General features: G+C 44.1%; 1 protein-coding gene across 2 annotated transcripts in view; it reads right to left on the bottom strand.

The window, feature by feature from the left end:
- Positions 1-13,244, bottom strand: part of ulk4 (unc-51 like kinase 4) — a 548,729-nt gene that overhangs the window by 289,281 nt on the left and 246,204 nt on the right. For both annotated transcript variants that reach the window (XM_068001818.1, XM_068001817.1), the window contains exons 25-26: positions 6,235-6,291; positions 67-118 (exon numbers count right to left, since the gene is read on the bottom strand). In XM_068001818.1, coding sequence (XP_067857919.1) covers positions 67-118; positions 6,235-6,291 — 109 coding nt within the window. The remainder of the gene's footprint in view (positions 1-66; positions 119-6,234; positions 6,292-13,244) is intronic.

The raw sequence follows: 13,244 nt of genomic DNA, 5'->3' as shown, positions 1-13,244 counted from the left end.
CGAAATTGAACAAATGAGGAAAAATAGGATTTACATTTTTCTTAAAAATTAAAATGATGTACTTACCCACTGCACTTTCTATATTTGTTTCTCCAGAATCTACAGATTTAATGTAAATCTAAAAACAAACCAACACACAAAGGTTAGGTAAAAATATTTTGAAATGTCCAGTCCTCATTATTTTTGCAGTAAACACAGTAGCATTTATAATTTGTATAGGATAAGGTTTATCAAAACTAAAAATTATTTATTTCTCAAACTTTTGACCTTAAATATTCCTGTCCTGTCACTGCCTTCAGGAGACAAGATTCTTGATGCAGAGGATGGCTTCCTCCTTGAAGTCTAATGGCATTCCATGTTAACAGTGACAAGTGCTGGAGCTCTAGTGTCAGCATTAGCTGGCAAAATCAGCAAACTTTAAAGAGAAACAAATGTACTTAGCACAAACTGGAATATAGCAGTGCTGCAAAGGTAGGTACGATTACCACGTCAGTATCTATAATTAGCGCTGTTATCAGAAACTCTTCTTTAAAAAAAAGGGACCTAGATTTTTATCTGGCATGCATATACAAATGCTTAAGGGGATAAAATATAAAATCAGTAGAATTAACAGAATGTGAAAAGTTTAGGAAAATAAAGAAAACTTAAGAAAGAAAACACCACAAATACCTTGTTTTGTTATTTTTCTCTTTAAGGCTTTTGCTAGAAGAATTGGGGCAAAATTTCCAGGTTGTCACAAAGGGGCCAATACCCTGATCATGGGCAAAATAGGTTCACAGTTGCAGTGTCTGCATGCATTTCTGCACTGGTACAGTGGGGAGTTGACCTTGCTGGATTCTTCAATGTTGGCAGGAGCACTAAGGCAACAGGTAGGCAGGTGTAGGTGGCTGTAGGTGGCCAAAGAGTCAGTGCAGTCTCCCATGTCGATGGGTCATGGGAACAAATGAGCAAGATGTTCTCTGGACTAAGGAAAAGCTCCAAGGCATGGATGACTAAAAGGTACATCCTGAAAGGAAAGGAAAGGAATGCCTATACTACGGATACACCAAGCACTAACAACACAACATGATGCTACATCAGAAATGTAGCATACAAAGCAGTGCCCACATTCCTCACAACTTGCAATGTCCAAACCACCAAATCTATAACTTAGCTAATATGCAGCAAACATGGCAGTTGGTGGCCTAGCTAGCTGTAATTTGGTGGCTGCGAAGAGCAAACACTTCCTTTGCCTCACACAACTGTTGCACGTTTTGTCACCAAGACCTTAAGGCACCTTTTTTTTTATTCGTTCATGGGATGTGGGCGTCGCTGGCGAGGCCGGCATTTATTGCCCATCCCTAATTGCCCTTGAGAAGGTGGTGGTGAGCCGCCTTCTTGAACCGCTGTGGGAGAACCGTGTGGTGACGGTTCTCCCACAGTGCTGTTAGGAAGAGAGTTCCAGGATCTTGACCCAGCGACGATGAAGGAACGGCGATATATTTCCAAGTCGGGATGGTGTGCAACTTGGAGGGGAACGTGCAGGTGGTGTTGTTCCCATGTGCCTGCTGCTCTTGTCCTTCTAGGTGGTAGAGGTCGCGGGTTTGGGAGGTGCTGTCGAAGAAGCCTTGGCGAGTTGCTGCAGTGCATCCTGTGGATGGTACACTGCAGCCACTGTGCGCCGGTGGTGAAGAGAGTGAATGTTTAGGGTGGTGGATGGGGTGCCAATCAAGCGGGCTCCTTTGTTCTGGATGGTGTCGAGCTTCTTGAGTGTTGTTGGAGCTGCACTCATCCAAGCAAGTGGAGAGTATTCCATCACACTCCTGACTTGTGCCTTGTAGATGGTGGAAAGGCTTTGGGGAGTCAGGAGGTGAGTCACTCGCCGCAGAATACCCAGCCTCTGACCTGCTCTTGTAGCCACAGTATTTATATGGCTGGTCCAATTAAGTTTCTGGTCAATGGTGACCCCCAGGATGTTGATGCACGTGTAGTCATTTCTTCATACAAGGTGGAATGTGGGCTGGTCAGCGGGTGCATCTCATGACATATGCAAATGCTGAAAGCATCTGTTTTTACAGAATTATGTACAAAACCATTAAGAGAGATTCTCCACTGGTGGCAACTCAACCAACTTGCACCACCTCAGCTGCCATAAAGCTGTGGGTGAGGCAGAACTTGGTGGCTTCATGCCATCCCAACATTAAATATCCTCTAACTTCTTTTTGCTTGCTCTTCAAGCTCATTTTTGCAGTAATATTCTGTAACCTCTGCCCAGCAGCATGGCACTACTTGCCCTGCTATTGTGTACAGAACTGTGCCCCACATTATCCCATGCTAACTATGTCCCTTCTAATGGAGAGAAGTAAGAAGGTGGCTTTGTACTCAAGCATCTGTCAAGAGCTTCAGACCCTGCTAGCACCCAGCTCATATACAAATACCTCCAGGGACTCTGATAGAGGGTGAGGAGGCAGTATCTGGTGAGGGACCGAGCACCGGGGAGGAGGTGTCAGCAAACAAGTGACAAGTGGAAGGGCAGGCTAGGACCAGTCGTACATCTGCTGCGCGACCCATGGATTCATACGTTACAGAGGCTGCATACAGAGCTGCACTAATTAAGCTGAGAAGCACTTCAGCAATCCTTTAAGAATCTTCAGTGTTTTATGCATTGAATGACATTGAATATACAATAGTCCTGCACTGACATCTGTGCAGGCATGCAAGATGGTTTTGAAAACCCATGGAGCGAATGGTGACTCTAGCACTATCTGCAGGAGAGCCCCCCCAAGTTCAAAGGGCCCAAGCGCAGGTACAATTTTGCTGGCCAACATGGTGTATACTGTTATTAGACCTTGGGCTCCAATTTGCAGGAAGCTTTCACTTCTGGCCTCAAGAGGCAAGCTTGATGGCAAGCTACCCACTCCTTAGGAAAGATCAAAAGATCTGTTCCCACATAGATCCCTGGTCATCCTCAAGAGGCACCAAGCAGTTGTTGCATTACAAGATGTAAGAATGAGGAATTTTCCTCAGAGTGATGCCCCATCTGCCCAACTTAGTGGCCTCCCTTTGAAGACTACAGAAAAGGTAGGTAGAGGACAAAAGCAGCCAGCCAGCCAGCGCAGAGCCAAAGGGGCTGGCAGTAGTTGCAAGGCTACCAGCAGAAAGTGAGATTCACTGCAGTCAAGTCACAAGGTCCTCACTGAGGAGCAGTAGCCTTTCACCACACTGGTTCCTCTCACCAAGGTGCCACTTAGAAGGAGCACAAGACTAGGAAGCAGATGATACACCTCTCACTCTTACCAAGGGTAGCCACCATGTTAAAACAAAAACACAGCATTTGAGCTGGTAAATAAACTGTTTGAATCTTCTTTGGAGTGTACTGAGTAGATTTATTGTCAGAATGGAAATATGAATGTTGTGGGTGGTGAGAGACAGGTTAGGATAACAGTAAAGGCAATACGGATCAGGCGCAACATATTGTGAATGGGGCAACTATATTATCCTCCACCTGCTTCCTCTAGCTAAAGGGTTTTCCGTCTCTGAATAGCAAAATTATGCGGGACGTAGAAGAGGCTAATAATTTTGGACTTCGTGGCATGGCTGTAGAGCTGTTCCCCACTTGATCTGTCCAGGCAGCAAATTCTGTTTTAATATGCTAACTGTGTGTGCCACCGGAATTCATGTGGAGACATGAACATGGTTGTATTTTGTTGGCCCCGGTTTGAGCATTCCTCCTTCCTGTTACTAGCCAGGGATCCAGGGGGTGGCCCTGGTCCCCTATCCATTATGTCTGTTCTAGGCACAGCGGACCAGCGCAAAATGAAGGCATCATGGCTGTTGCTCGGGTATCAAGCAATCACTTGCATTATTCTGTATGTTGATAGAATCAAAGCCTTTCCTATTCATAGAAGCAATGGGGCTATTTTTAGGAGCCTTGATGGCTGTAGGTGTACTATCAGTTAGGCCCTACATTTTAGAGAAGCCTGTCATCTGGTAAAAGTGTCTTGTTGTTCCTTACTTTCCATAGGGAAAGAGATAATAAAGTGTTCCCCTTTGCAAACAAGACTTCTGTGACCTGCTTGATGCATCGGTGAATCAAAGTCTGACTAATGTGGCAAACGTCACCATTGATGCATTGAAATAATCTGGTTGTGTAAAAAGAAAATCAATGCTGTGATGATTTTAACAGCAACAGGAGGGCTGCTGAAGGTCAGGCTCCAAACTTCCTTCCATAAGCATGGCCTGGATGCAGGGTCTGGCACTGAGAATGGGGGATGGAAAAAGGAGTGCAGCTAAAGGCCTCCAGCTCTGTTCCTGGCTGCTGGTATCGAGGCGCGGTGATCGTGTTGGGGGCTGGGTGGGTTCACTAATCTGTGGGGTACTCTCAGGACCCCTGTAGGTCCTTTGGTTTGTGGAAGGACCTGGTGCAAATCCCACCACCAGCTTTCTGGGGTGCCACCTCCACTTCAGTGTCCCACAGGTAGACAAAGAGAAAGGTAAAGTGGGAGAGCCAGGAATGCCCCCTCCCACATTATGTGCAAGCCAATGCTGGGTCTGTGCCTACTGCACACCTAGTAGTCGGCTCCTCTATCTCTCTTAAGGCCCCCTTACCTTTTGTTAGAGGCCTCTTAGCTCATGCAGAGCCTGTCTATAAGTTGGAAAAAAAAATCTTCGGGGCTCTTAGCCCCTTATGATGCCTCCTTCATCTTCTGGCGCTGCACCAGGTGTCCTGTGGGTGCACAGCCAACTTTTGTTTCTTCGTAGTGACGAGCTCCCTCTTTGTGCTGCGGATCTCCTCGTGAGCCCGTCCAGCATGTGTAATGATCCGCAACCCAAGAGAATGGGTCAGGGTTCGAGTGGGGTTGGGCAAGCAGCCAGAAGTCCCGTCCTCACCCTCCTCTTCTTAAAAAAATTTCACCCTGGAGGAAAATCTAACTAAGGTGTAATCTCTATTTTGAGTATGGTGTTTAAAACTGCTATTTATCACTAAGCAAAAACAAGAGAATCCATGGACAAGAATTCTATTTTTGTCACAGATACCACGGAGATAGGTCAAGCTAAAAAGGTGAGATGAGAAAATGAAATGAAAAATTAAACATAGGGAAAAATCCAACAAAAGGACAAAGAAAGGAACTTTAAATCTGAGAGGGCAGTTAGAAGTAAGATCCCTCTCTTTTGGATAAAATTCAAATGCATGTGCCAGTCAAAGTAAAAAGCAGCTGTATAAGCAGTAAAATTTGATATCACTCAACCCTTGTTAAATCCACCTGGCAGGGGAGTGTTTTCAAAAGTAAAATTGTCCCCTATGTAGTTAGTAAACAATTTTTTTTCCTAAAAGCTCATCTTTTAGGAATTCACCAGGGATTTCCTCAGCTAATATTAGCCACTTACGCACACAGTGAGCAGCTCAATAGAGTTTAGTGTTGATCAACAGCCTTTTTTATTGTTTCTGGATGACAACAGATGCATCAGACTGTGGAAATTTCAGTAGCAAGTTGGTAGTGAATTTTCCAGTCTATGACATAACAAAAAAGGAAATATGGCAGAGTCCATTTAAATCACGGGTAATGTCTCCTTGGAGGCATCTAATAAACAGTTTACACTAAAGAAAGTTGAGGTAGCACTGAAATGATTCTGAACTAAAACTGTTCGGGCAGTTTACAATCACATTTTCATTTTTATGCAGAACTAAAGATTTGCAAAACAGTAACTGCAAAAGTAACAAACATTCCAAGCATTTAAAAGTTCCATGGATAGAAATGAGCCTTTGGGATTCAGGTTTATTCACAAAATCCAACACGGCGTCATGGAAATTTAGCAAATAAACTGTGGCGATCTGTCAGGAATTCAGTGCATGCTCTGTAAACTTACATGGCAGCAGCAGTTAATGTGAACAGCAATTACACAGCACATTATGGCTGGAGTGTATTAATTCGTAAAATAGTGTAATAAAAAACGATGGTGAACTTTTCACCCGTTCATTATAAATTAGGAGATAATTTTACCCTATTTCTTTTAAAGTGTACTGCAGTTCTTTCGAATATGAAGAACGGATTAACTAATCATTTATCTAATTTGCTGTTTTTGGGACCTTGGTGTGCACAAGTTGGTTGCTGCATTTTACTGCACTTTAAAAGCAATTCATTGGTTATGAGGTGGTTTGTGATATCCTTAGGATGTTATAAGGCACTAAATATAAATCCAAGTTCATTCTTTCCTTGAAAAGTCAGCTGCAGCAATTAGTAACTCTTTACTTACAAGCAATGCTCCACAGTTGATAAGAAATTCCTCAGTGACAATCTGGGGTCTAAATATCTGAAAAAGAGATTGTTTTCGATTCATAATCTTAGCTTGTTATTTTTAAAAATAGCAACATCAAATTTTAAACTTCTCAGCAGCACAGAGCACATTTCCGGATGGTGTATATTTGTCTATATAACAGTGACTGCACTTCAAATTAATGTATTGTATGTCAGAAACTTTGAGATGTATCTAAACGATGTGGTAAGGTGCTACACAGATGCCAGTTTTACTTGCTTTTTTTAAAAAAAAGATTACTCTTAAGTATCCAGATCTGGACAAACATTCCAAATGGTTTCTTGCTCAGTTTTCAAAAGCAAGCCGGTGTCATAACTGTGCTCTGCAGACACAATGAAGGCATTCCCTAAAACCATTTTCCACAGAAGGATTTGGTGATGGGGATATTAAACACACAGGGCATGATTTTAGCCTGGAGCTGGGAAGCGGGCAGGGGGCAGGGGGGTGGAATTCCTGACGGGAAACCCAGAAGTACGGGTTTCCCGGAATTCCATACGATTTTGATGTAAGGATGTTGCTTTTTTTTTTGCTGGTTTCCTGCCCAACAGGCCAGCCTGATTGACAGGCTAGCTCTCAGTCGGACTGGAGAAGAGGCAAGAAGAGGACCTGTTCAGGTAAGTGTTAGATGGCGGGGGTGGGTTGGGGGGGGGGGGGGGGGGGGGGAGAGTTCGGGAGTCAACGGGGGTAGGGGGTCAGTAATCGGGAGGCTGTCAGTCATCGGAGAGGGGGGGGGAGTCAGTCATTGTGGGGAGAATCGGTCATCGGGAGGGTCAAGGTTGGGGTTCATCACGGGGTCGGAGGTCATGGGGGGCAAAGATCGTAGATGGGGGTTGGAGATCGTGGGGACGGTCGCTGCAGGTAGGCTTATTGGTCCTGGGGGAAGCACTCCTGCTCGTTCGGTCTCACAGCAGTGCTGTAAAGGCACTTACCTGCAGTTTCGGGCCTTTTTGCCTCACATGGCACGAAGGAGGTGATCTGATCGAAGTTTATAAGATATTAAGGGTCACGGTCTAAAAATTAGAGCCAGACCTTTCAGGAGTGAGATTAGAAAACATTTCTACACACAAAGGGTGGTAGAAGTTTGGAACTCTCTTCCGCAAATGGCAATTGATACCAGCTCAATTGCTAAATTTAAATCTGAGATAGATAGCTTCTGGCAACCAAAGGTATTAAGGGATAAGGGCCAAAGACAGGTATATGGAGTTAGATCACAGATCAGCCATGATCTTATCAAATGGCGGAGCAGGCACAAGGGGCTGAATGGCCTACTCCTGTTCCTATGTTCCTAAGGAGAAGGCCCGGGAATCCTGGCGCCCAGGGGTTAAAAACAAAAAAGCTTTGAAAATGGAGGCCTGCATCTTCCTTTGAAAGATTTTAATGCCCAATCCGCCTCCTAAGAGCGAGCTGGTTGCCCGCCCCTCGACCCGCCTCCGTGAAAACCGGAAATGGGCGGTTTGGAGGTGGGTTTTAGATTTTTGCAATTTTTGCACCTCACCCCCCCCCCCCCCCGCCCAACCCACCTGTTTTTCCCATTTAAAATCATGCCCACAGGGGGTGAAATTCAACTTAGGCATAGCGTAAAATGGGCAACAGAGAATCGGCAGCTCTTTTTACATCTGGCCCAATCTTCTTTTCCATTGACTTCCTGCGCTTGCTGCAGAAGGCGAATTTCACCCCCCTCTACCTCTTCATCTGGGTTTGAAACCAGGTGAAACTTGTGGGCTCAAAGTGTCTTCTCCAAGCCAGATGTAAGTCTTAAAGGAAACAAGTTTGGACCTGTTCTTAATGAGTAACAGTCTATAAACCCAAAAATAAAAACAGAAATACTCAGCAAGTCAGGCAGCATCCGTGGAGAAAGAAACAGAGTTAACATTTCAGATCGATGGCCTTTCGTCAGAACTGGAAGATTTAACATTTTTTAAGCAAGTACAGAACCAGGGAAAGGGGTGGGGGGGGGGGGAGAAGGGGAGGGGAGGGGGGGGGGAGAAGGGGAGGGGAGGGGGAGGGAGAAGGGGAGGGGAGGGGAGGGGAGGAAAGAACAAAAGGGAAGGTCTGTGTTAGGGTGGAGGGTACAAGTGATTAAATGACAAAGGGATGATGGTGCAAAGCAAGGAGGGTGGTAATGGGACAAGTAAAGAAAGCTGTAAATGGCAACAACAGAATCATTACCAGCATCTACTGTCCGAATCAATGGGAGCAGTGGTTATGATCTGAAGTTACTGAAATCAGTGTTGAGTCCGTAAGGTTGTAAAGTGCCTAATCGAAAGATGAGGTGCTGTTCCTCGAGCTTCCGTTGAGCTTCATTGGAACAGCATAGGAGGCAGAGGTCAGAGTGGGAGTGGAACGGATAATTAAAATGACAAGTGACCAGAAGGTCAGGGTCACCCTTGCAGACTGAGTGGAGGTGTTCAGCAAAGCGATGACCCAATCTGCGTTTGGTCTCCCCAATGTTTAAAAACTGTTAAATCATTAACTTCTTCCAGTTCTGATGAAAGTTCATTGACCTAAAACGTTAACGCTGCTTCTTTCATCACAGACGCTGCCTGACTTGCTGAGTATTTCCAGCATTTTCTGGTTTTATTTCAAATTTCTAGCATCTGCAGTATTTTGCTTTTGATTTAGTCTATAAACCAAATCAGCTCACAATTGGCGCTAAATTGTCAGTCTTACAGACCATAAGGATGCCTGATGTGGGAAACACAAATATCACTCTGTGCATTAGGTGGTAATTTTCTAGGACTGGGGCTAAGATACATTGTTGGACAGAACAAATGGGTTTTACTCTGCATCTGACCTGTGCAGTACTTGAGAATGATGCTTACATGCTGCACTGGCTGCAAAAAGTAAGAATAAAAGTGCTCAATGCCCAGCATGGATGGTTACCTTGATGAGCTCAAAATCCTTCTCAACTCTAAGCAAAGCTGTGATGTGGAGATGCCGGTGATGGACTGGGGTTGACAATTGTAAACAATTTTACAACACCAAGTTATAGTCCAGCAATTTTATTTTAAATTCACAAGCTTTCGGAGACTTCCTCCTTCCTCACTAAGCAAAGCAGACACACACAAAATAAAAATTCTGAAATTAGAAAATATGCTTTAGGAATTGGGTAACGGTGGACACTGATCTTTTACCTCTGTGCCCTGGGTTCATATCCAGCCCAGACTGATGAGATGAAAGTCTCCTGTCAGCTAACTATAAGGGTCCCATGAGTTTGGGCAGTCTCAATGCAATGCCTAATGGGCCAACAGCACAGAACAGTGCCTAATTCAGCTATAAATGGCAATCTCGGTCAGAGAAGCTACAGGGTGGCTGGGGGGGAAATGGAAAAAAATGTCTCATTGATGCAGCAAGAGGTACTCTTCTGAGGTTGGGGATGAAGCACATTGTTGGGATAGAGTAGAAGGAGTTTTGCTCTGCATCTAGTTGTACTACACATGGCAGTGCTTAATACTGACACTGGGTACCTGAAATGAGAAGTATTCCGTTCACCCACACCAATATCCTTCACTTTGATGAACACAAAACAAAAAATATATATATGTTGTCATAGGATTTGTGTTCAAATCAAAGTTTTTTGAAACTGCCACCCTCCCTCACTGAGTAGCCTTGCCACAACTGGAAGTGCCTGCCCCCAATGAGTTTCCTCCTGATAACACCCTCCTCTCCACTGAGCAGATTTTTGACAATTGCTCCCCTCCATAAACAGCCTATCAATCACTGCAATCCCCTCCCCCAACACTGCAGTTCCCCCATCCCCCTCATCTCCCTGTTCATCCCCATCTTCTTCCTCTCCCCTCCCCCTTTCCTTTTCCCTTCCTTCCATCTCCTCCCTATCCCCACCTCCCACCCCTCTTTCTGTCCCTGCCCTCCCATCTGCCTTCTTTTCCTTTCCCCCTTCTTGGTCCAATTCAATTATCCCTTGCCTTCTAACACTGCTTAACTGAGATACTGCCCTTAATTTTGACTCCTTATGTGCAATGCCATAGGAGATCAACTAATAATAAAACCATTAAGTACATAATTTGATGGAACTTTAACACTTTCCATAACAATGTTACAATATTACAAGAATATTTGGCTTTACTACATGTAATTTTTTCAAATATTAGTTTTGGCATTGTCTGAAATAAACTGTTTACACCACACAGTTTAAAAAATGCTCCGTCAGGCAGTTCAAAGAAAATCAGTAGAAAAGGCTTTGATTTTTTTTTCAGAAAGAGCCTGTCTCAATTTCATTCTACCTTCCATGAATATTTTCCAATACATATCATTTCCTGATGTTATTTTTGGTACTTTTTCAATAAGGTAGAAACAACTTAGACTTGACATTTCAGTTAGACAATGTGGGTTCAAAGTGCTTTGAGAAACCACTGCATTGAAACCATTTCCAGTTATTTTTTGCCTTCCAGACTTCCGAATTGTAAACAAGAAAGCTTTAGTGCACAGTTGCTCACCGTACTTGGACAACACTTACAATGCACCAAAAATAATGTGAAAAGTGTTGCTTGATATGACGTGCAGCTACCACGATAATTTTTTTTAAAGCCAATATTTGTTTTTGATCACAGAAATTTTAAAAAAAATCTTCAATTTTGTTTGCTTTTCTTCCCTCCTTGGCTGAAGACACAGTCTCATGCATGGATGCAGTTTCAGATGTTCAGCCTTCTGTACCCTCACTCAAGTGGCCAATTTGTTATATGTGTACCTAGACAGTCAGTGTCAGCAGGAAATTTAACCATAGAAGGCACCAAAGGTGAGCCCAAACCTGCCCTCACTATGCCCTATCCATGTCTGTACTGAGTTAATTGGTCTCAGCCAGTGCAGCAAGTAGATGGGAGGGTGAAGAAGTGATGGTTTAGGTGTCTATCACCTAAGGAGAGGGAAAAAAATAATCTCGAGCTCCCACACCTGACCACAATCCAATGACCCCTGCATGGAAGTGCTGTGTGGACTTCTGGTGAGAAACGATGTTCAGACCCCCATCACAGACCACCCACTTCCACTAGAGAAACATCGCCCGCCTCCTCCACCATCTGCTGCTGAAATCCTCAAACATGTTTTTGTCACCTCCAGACTTGATTATACCAATGCTCTCCTTGCTGGCCTTCCATCCTCCAACCTCCATAAATTCCAACTTGCCCAAAAGTTTGCTGTCTATATCCTATCCTTTGCTCAGTACCAGTCTGCCATGACCTCTATCCTTACTGACCTACACTGGCTTCCCATCCCCCAATATCCCAAATTTAAGATTTTCAACCTTGTCTTTAAATCCATCCATGATCTTGCCCTCCGTTTCTCAGTAACCTTCTCCATCCCTACAGCCTCCCCCGGTCCTCTGACCTTGACGTCTTGTCCACCATTGGCGCTCAGCCTTCAGACGCCTACGTTCAACTTTCTGGAATTCTTCTCTAAACCCCTCTGCCACTCCACCTCTGTGCTCCTTTATGGCCCTCCTTATAATTCACCTCTTTGACCAACCTTTTCTTTCTCTTCCTTCTTGGTTTGTCTGTATGAAGCACCTTGGGATCTTTATGATAAAGGTGCTAAATAACGTAAGTTGTTGTTGAAAACAGGCTTGGGCTCAGTTGTGTTGCTCTCCAGCCTGCAAACACGTATCGGTCCAGGCTCACGTATGAAGAGTAGCCACTTAGGCAAAGTACCAGAGAGCTACTGTCACTGTGCAATTATATTCCAGCAAGAGCTAGTTCCTTTAGCAGAGGTAGGGAGAAATTTGTTGTTGGGATGGGAGGGGATTGCAACTTGTGCATTACTTGAAAAAAAAAGCTTAAGAGGGATCACCAAAATTCAATAAACCATTTCCCCTTCCGAGAGACTCATTTGCCAGGCCTATGGGATTTTCTGCAACCTGTGTATGTCATCGTACAATAAAGTAAACACTATTCCCCTTTATGTAGTGAAATTGTAAATGCTTTCAAAAACAACATGTTTGTGATTTCACTACACATAGCAAAGAGAGCAGTTCTTGCCCTAATATTCCTTAAAGGATCATAGAATCATAGAAAGTTATGGCACAGAAGGAGGCCATTTGGTCCATCATGTCCGAGCCGGCCGAGAAAGAGCTATTCAGTTTAATCCCACTTTCCAGCACTTGGTCCATAGCACTGTAGGTTATGGCACTTGAAGTGCACATCCAAGTATTTTTTTAAATGAGTTGAGGATTTCTGCCTCTACCACCATTTCAGGCAGTGAGTTCCAGACCCCCACCACCCTCTGCATGAAAAAAATTCTCCTCAACTCCCCTCTAATCCTTCTACCAATTACTTTAAATCTATGCCCCCTGGTCACTGACCTCTCTGCTAAGGGAAACAGGTCCTCCCTATCCACTCTATCTAGGCCCCTCATAATTTTATATACCTCAATTAAATCTCCCCTCAGCCTCCTTTGTTCCAAAGAAAACATCCCCAGCCTATCCAATCTTTGCTCATAGCTAAAATTCTCCAGTCCTGGCAACACCCTCGTAAATTTCCTTTGTACCCTCTCTAGTGCAATCACGTCTTTCCTGTAATGTGGTGACCAGAACTGTACACAGTACTCAAGCTGTGGCCTAACTAGTGTTTTATACAATTCTAGCATAACCTCCCTGCTCTTATATTCTATGCCTCAGCTAATAAAGGAAAGTATCCCATATGCCTTCTTAACCACCTTATTTACCTGTCCTGCTACTTTCAGGGATCTGTGGACATATACTCCAAAGTCCCTCTGTTCCTCTAAACTTCTCAGTATCCTATCATTTATTGTGTATTCCCTTGCCTTGTTTGCCCTCCCCAAATGCATTACCTCACACTTCTCCGGATTGAATTCCATTTGCCACTTTTCTGCCCGTCTGTCCAGTCCATTGATACCTTCCTGCAGTCTACAGCTTTCCTCCTCACTATGAACAACACGGTCAATTTTGTATCATTTGCAAACTTCTTGATCATGCCCCC

The sequence above is a fragment of the Heptranchias perlo genome, chromosome 2 (genome assembly GCF_035084215.1).
Source record: "Heptranchias perlo isolate sHepPer1 chromosome 2, sHepPer1.hap1, whole genome shotgun sequence".
Taxonomy (NCBI): Eukaryota; Metazoa; Chordata; class Chondrichthyes; order Hexanchiformes; family Hexanchidae; genus Heptranchias; species Heptranchias perlo.
Note: the sequence above shows the minus strand (reverse complement) of the source record. Positions and strands in the feature narration are given on the sequence as shown.